This window comes from Entamoeba nuttalli, assembly GCF_000257125.1.
Source record: "Entamoeba nuttalli P19 unplaced genomic scaffold asmbl_3495, whole genome shotgun sequence".
In the NCBI taxonomy this organism is placed as follows: domain Eukaryota; phylum Evosea; order Mastigamoebida; family Endamoebidae; genus Entamoeba; species Entamoeba nuttalli.
The window spans coordinates 1-7,570 of NW_008576122.1; the positions used below are offsets into that span (position 1 = coordinate 1).

Below are 7,570 nucleotides of genomic sequence, written 5' to 3' on the forward strand. Positions count from 1 at the left end.
ATTTCTTACTTTTCTATTTGTCCATGCTTCAGGTTGTTCGATTTGACTTTTTTGAAGTTATATGTTTATTTTCATTCATCAAATACTTTACTTCTTTCTTTTTGGTTTATGCTCATCTGCTTTTATTCTTCTTTCTTATTAAGTTTGTTTCTTATTCTTTTTATTTACTTATAAACATCATTCATTTACAAATTGTATTTGTTAGTTCAAAAATTGTATTTATTAGATTTTTTATTTTTATGATTTTCAATAAATAGGTTAAACTAAAATAAATTATTATTTTATTAATAGTAATAGTTCATAATGAACAAAAGAAAAGAAGAACCTAGTCAAAGAATGAAGAAAGAAACAAAGATAATAAACAAATAAAGAATGAATAAAAGATGAAACAGAATGATAAATATTAAAAAAACCAAAGAAGATATAAGAAAAAGAAGGTAGTAATGAATAACATATTAAACAAGAGAAAAAAGTCAAGAAATTAGAATATAAGAATGAAAGAAGAACAAAATATCTCATCAGAAGTGTTGATAAAAATTAAAAAAATAACGATAGAACTGAAAATGAGAAAGAAATAGAAAGGAGAATAAGAGAATAATATAATTCCAATCAAATAATGATAATGACATTTTAATACCAAAAGTAAAATAAAAGAATGAGAATAAAGAAATAAGAGATAATGGTGATACACTCTGAAATTAATGATGTATTTTTAATAAAATGAAGATAAAGAAAGGAAAAGATAAGTCAATTTAAACACAAAATAGCAATAAAAAGAAATGAAAATAAGTAAAATAGAAATAATATACAACAAGAACAACAATTCTAAATAATAAAACAATAATCGGATAAAGAAAATAAGTATCAAAAGCAATAGAGAAACAGAAAAATATTGATAATAAACATGATTGGTAATAACATCAACAGCATTGAAAAGGAAAAAAACTCCAACAACGAAAAATACAGAAATAAAGAATAAGAAGAAAAGAATATAAAGAAATAAACGACAAGAAATAGAATAATTAATAAAATGAAAAATTTTTGAATCTAGTCAATGTAATAGAGACATTTGAATAAAAGAAATAAATAGAATTAAATTAGAAATAAAAATTAAAAATAGCATAAAGAAGAGAAAATAAGTACTTACACAGTAAATTCAATCACTGAGATAGTAAATTCAAAGAAGACTAAATTAATACAACAATTAATAATAAAACTAACAATATCAAAGAATTTGATAATACTGTGGGTAAAAACATGAAATAGTATAGAGTAATAATTATATCATAATTTAATATAAGTTGTAGAAATAATAGAAAATGACTCAGAGATTGAATTAATCTCCCTTGAGACAGAGACAATAAAAATTAATTCTATTAATACTTAATTTATTCATTTTTAATTTCATTTTTATTTATTTAATTATGAATAATTAAATGTTATGTAAAACATAAAATTTTTTTTTTTGTTAAAATACAACTTCTAGATTCTCAAGTTGTTTATTCTTCCAAACGTTTCACTAAAAATAAGGGTAGAATGGAAAAAAGGGATTGACAAAACTAAAAAAGAATCAATGTCATCTCATACAGGAGTTGTTTTATCCTTAAGTTCGGTTTGTTTAATAAGGCTTTAACGAATACAAACAAAAAAATAGAAAAGAATTAATTGAAGGTAGGGATCTGAAACAAAACTACGAAGGAAAGTTTGTGAAAGTTATTGTTAAATAAAGTATGAGATAATAATAAGGTAGAGTTATAATCCAATTGCAAAACTTGGAGGTGGGTCACCATCAATTTCAGGTGAAGAAATTGATTCAATAAAACGACCACCATCACAATCTTTTATTATATATGGTTCTCAACATAGAGAACAATCACCAAGTGATTTTACATCCTTACTTTCACCACGTCAAAATGACCCACATAAATATAAAAAGAAAAAGGGTTTATTTCAAATTGGGTTAAATAAGCTTGGTTTAAAAGATAGAACCTTTAACGAATTACCATGTGTTATACATGAAATACTTCTATTTTTATATCATTCATTATTATTTGAAAATAAATATTTTGAAGATAAACCAATAAGTTATTTTAAACTTAGATTTGAAGCGTCACGTATTGTAGTAAAAGAAAATAGTCAATTAATGATAAGTCAAATAGATAAAATGAGTATTGAAGATTTATTAAAGAAAGGGTTTACTATGAATGATAGTTATTTGTTAAAACAAAAAGCTCAAAGTGAAGATCGATGTCATTTCTTTTGTTTGTTATTAAATTCAAATGAAAAAATAAAAAAAAAACAAAAATTAAATAATAGATAATATGAATTTAAATAATGGAATTACTAATGAAGAATATGTCACATTAAATCATTTAGTAAGACGTTATAATAATGAAACAAAACCTAATTTATATAAAGAGGTTGATGTAAAAATGGGATTTTTATTATTAAAGAATTATTTATTAAATTTACCAGTACCATTACTTAGTAGTAATGTATTAAATAAATTAGATATGATATTAATGATGAAAGATAAAATAAATAAAGATAAAATGGCATTACTATTTATTGAAGAAATTAAAACATCAATTTTAGAACATTTAAATGGAGAAAATGAATGTAGACTTGAAATAATAAAAGAAATTATTTTATTTAATAAATTTGTATGTCAAAAACATAATATAAGTAAAGAAGAAAAAGAATCAATGTATCTTTGTTATTTTAATGCAATGTTACAAAATAATTTCTTTAGAAAAGAATATATTGATATAATAGAACAAATATGTTCTAATGAAATTTATTCAAAAGAAATTAATGATATATATCAATTTGATGGAGAATTTATTATAAAAAAATATTGTAATGTTTTATTTGCACCTTATATTATTCCTAATGATGTAGAATTTGATAATACAAATGTAATAAATGGAAATTTATTTATTACTACACAAAGAATTGTTTTTATAAGTAAAGAAGAAATTGATGTATCAAAATATTTTATTGTTAAACAATTAGGAAATACCTTTTTATTTAATATTAATTCAATACAAATTATTAAAAAAGAATCATATCATTATTTACGTTTATATCGTAAAGATTTGAAAATAATAACATTTAAATTAAATGGTGAAACTGATAATTATGAAATGATTATTAATGAATTAAAAACAAATTATCAATTTATTAATGAAACGGATTTTATTCCTTTAAATCTTTATCAAATTTGTTCAACTAATAAAATTATTTCTTTTGATTGTCAAAGACTTGGAATAAAAGAAAGTGTTGAATTTGATGTAAATTATATTCCTAAATTTCCTACTTTTAATTGTGAAATTAAGTCTATTAATGGACTTAAACCAATTATTATTTATCAAAATGAATTTAATTCTAAATTATTAAGATTTCCAATTGGAATAAATGATATAAATGAAAGTATAAATACAACTACTTTTACATTATATGAATCTGGTATTACTATTCTTCCAATAAAATGTGAACTAAAACCAAAAAATGTTATTGAGAAATGTTTTAAGAAAATTCAAGATATTGTACCAAATATTAATTTTGATTTAAATAAAAATATTTCAATATATAATGATGCTAATATGGAATTTTCTGGATTTATTAAAGATACTTTAATTGTTGTTAAGAATGTTGTTAAAGAAATGCAAAGAAGTAATTCTATTTTATTATTACAACCATGTAATATAAACGAAAGAATAATATCATTATTTTCTGTATTAATTGAAATTGTTATTGATCCATATTATAGAACAATAGAAGGATTTCTATTTCTATTTCAAAAAGAATTACTTTCAGTGAATTTTTTTGAAAAAAATTCATATGATAATTCTATTTATTTTATTTTATTACTTTGTTCATTAGATATTATTATTCATGAAAATTCACTTGCATTTGAATTTGATGATCATTTAATACAATTCTTATTTTGTTCATATTTATCTAATAGATTCTCTGAATTTAATGAAAAAACAATTGATTCTAGAAATTCTATTATTCGATATATTTTAGTTTATAAATCTTATTTCTTTAATATTTCTTATAAACCAAATGAACTTTCTATGTATTTAGTTATTCCTGAATGTCCATGTTGTATTCTTTTTGATGAATGGATGAATTTTAATAAAGAAGCAGTTTGTTTATACACAACTAAAACAATGACAACAAAAAATACAAATATGAATTTAGTTGATTTTCCACCAATTCCACTCTCTTTAAATATATTCTCAACAATCTCAATTATTAATCTTAATAATAATCGTTTAAAAGAATTTCCTTTAGCATTATGTCAATTATCTCATCTCAAAGAGATTAGACTTAATGATAACTCATTATTTTGGATAACACCTCTTATTTCTGAATTATCTAATTTAACTTTTTTGGGACTAGCTAACAATAAACTAACTCAATTACCAGACTTTTCTAATATTCCTCTTAGAAAGTTAGATATTTCATCAAATTGTTTTCCCAAAGAATTTAATTTTGAAGTTGGAAATGATCTTGAACTATTAAAAGCAGCTGAGTTGAATAATTATCCAGCTGTTTTAAGAGATCTTCCGTGTTTAACTTCATTAGATTGTTCTAAATGTCATTTTGATATCTCAGATATTATCTCAAGACCACCAATTAATTTACAAGAACTTATTATTAGTGGGTGTCATCTTCCTATTATTCCAGAAGAAATTACTCAATTGTCAATCACAAAACTTGATGTTTCTGATAATTCAATTAATAAAATGAATTATTCATTCTTTACGATGACTAACCTACGGGTTCTGAATTTATCTCAAAATCATACTAATGGTAAAAATGCATTATTTAAAACAATGAAATCACTTACAGTTATTTGTAATAATGTTAAAACGAAAAAGTATAGAAAATCAATTCTTAGTCCAAATACTATTTGGACAGGAAAAGATATTAATGGAATGTATGGAGAAACTCAAATTCAACAATTAGAAAAAATTATTATTACTGGTGATGAATTTAGAAAAGAAGTTTTTTCTTATCTCCAAAGAAAAATGGGAAAAGAAGGAGCAGTTCAAACAATTAATGACTGTTCATTTATTTTTGAATCAAAAGAACAAAAGAAAAAGAAAAGTAAAATTGATAGAATTTCTGTTGTCTGTATGTCAGTTAATCAAATGAAAGAAAGGATTTGGAAATTACATCGGTCTGTATTTGTGATTTGCAAAAACGAAAAGAATGGAAATGAAATTGATGAGATATTTGAGATTTTAAGTAGTTTAAAGAAACCTATTACTGGACATGTAGTATTTGGAACTGAAATGAATGCTAAAGTATTAAGTAAATATAATAAAGAAATATTTACACTTGATTTACATTTCTATACTATTGAAAAGAAATCAAAAAAATGTCCAACTTTAGTTAATAAAATTATGAAACAAATTATAAAATTTAATGAAATTAATGAAACAATTGAAGAAGAAAGTGGAAAATTAGTTAAAGAATTAGAAGGATTAACAATACCAGGATTTTGTTTAACAATTGGGAAAATTAAAGAAGTTATGCGTTGCTTAGAATTAAGTCAAATTGATATGGTATTAGAATTTCTTATTAAAAATGGATATTTTCTTACTAATGAAGATTTAGTTCATTGTTGTGTTGAAGAATTATTAAAAGATGAAAAAGAAGTTGTTGTTGATTGTGAATTATTTAATTTAACAGATAAATTATTGAAGAAAGGAAGTAGTAGAAACGGATTTATTACAACGAGTGTATTTGAGGTATTAGGAATAAAAGATCAACATTTAGAATTTATTATTTCAATATTAGAAATGTATGGAATTATTCTTCAATGTACTGCTCAAACATTTGCTAATATTGGTATTAGTAATGAATTTAATAAAGCTTATAATAGTTGTGTTGATCAAACAAAGTATATTTCTAGTGAATTAATGAATAAAGAAAACTCATCAAATGGAAGTTCATTTGTACCATTTTTAGTAACAGAATTAAGAGATATTGAAGGGTTATTGATATATCCTTATCATGAATTAGTTCATAGTTATGAAAATAGTTCATGGCCATTACAACATCATAAAAATGAAAATGAAATAGGAAGAAGTTTTATTTTGAGTAAATATAATGATAAAATCATTAATACTATTCTTTGTAGTTTTATGATTAAATATGAAGTTCATTGTTATTGGAGAAATGGTGCTATTGTTGTTATTGAAGATACTGATGGAAGTGGAAAAGGATATTTAATGGTTTCTGTTGATGAAAGTAAAAGGTCAGTTAATATAAGAATAAGATTTCTTGTTTCTAATGAAAGAATACCATTTTATATTGCAAAAGTTATAAAAAGTAATAGAATTTTATTAGAAAATATATTAGATTGTTATGAATGTAAAATAGAAAAACAACAAATAATGTGTCCTGAATGTTTAATGAATGGAAATATTAATTGTTTAACTGAAAGAGAAATTAATGAATCTATTGAAAAATTTAAATTTCATGTTAAAAGTAGAGTTTGTATTCATACAATTAATACTGTAAGTTGTTCTCTCGATATGATTATTGAAACATTACCAAAAAAATATCTTAAATCATTAAACGAATATGATGTAATTAAAGATGTTGGTGTTGGTTCTAATTCAATTATTTCATTATTTAAACAAAGAAAAACACAAGAATTAATTGTTGCAAAGATTGGTAAAATTGATTTAAGTGATAATGGACTTGATGATTCTAATACATCAATTAATATATTTGCAAATTTAGTTGAAGAATATTTAAGAGAAATTTTCTTTATTACATTCCCTAAAAGTGATTATATAGCTCAAATCTATGGTTATTGTATTAATCCATTATTCGTTACTATGGAATATTTTAATGGCGGAAGTTTATATCATTTAATTAATGAAACTTCAATGGAATTTACTAATACATTAGTATTAGATATAGCTAAACAAATAGCTTTTGGAATGAATGAAATTCATTCTTATAAAATGCCATTAATTCACAGAGACCTTAAGTCTCCAAATGTTCTCATCAGATTAAATGAAGATGGTTCATTTAAAAATTGTGCATTAAGTGATTTTGGTCAGACTGTTCCTGTCTCAGCTAATATAAATGCGGTTGTTGAATGCCCTTATTGGCTTGCACCTGAAGTAATTAATGGAGAACCTTTCACACAAAAAAGTGATGTATTTTCTTATGCAATAATTCTATGGGAATTAAAAAATAAACAACCACCTTACAAAAGCTTCAAATATTTCAGTGATATTAGAGAAAAAGTTAAAAATGGATGGAGACTCCCACTTGGTAATTCATTCAAATTCTTAAATGAAATAATCTCTCAATGTTGGGATCCAATCCCTCAAAACCGTCCTTCATTTAAACAAATCATAGATAAATTAAATGGATTGTAATTTAAATCACACCTTTTTGATTATTCTTATTTTAATTCAAATAAATTTCTTAAAAAATGATAAAATAATATTTTAAATGACTTTTATCTATTTTAAAAATAAAATTAAACTTATTAAGTACTTGTCAAAATTAAAAAGCTTTATATAAACTG

The 7,570-nt window shown here is 22.5% G+C and overlaps 1 protein-coding gene across 1 annotated transcript; it reads left to right on the forward strand.

Annotated features, from left to right (window-relative positions):
- Positions 1–1,573: 1,573 nt before the first annotated feature.
- ENU1_070950 (protein kinase, putative) lies at positions 1,574–7,424 on the forward strand (the record flags this gene model as incomplete). The annotated part of the gene is made up of 4 exons (XM_008858424.1): positions 1,574–1,612; positions 1,676–1,702; positions 1,751–2,261; positions 2,317–7,424. 4 exons carry the CDS (start codon positions 1,574–1,576, stop codon positions 7,416–7,418), a joined length of 5,679 nt encoding a protein of 1,892 aa, XP_008856646.1. The 3' UTR covers positions 7,419–7,424.
- Positions 7,425–7,570: the final 146 nt, after the last annotated feature.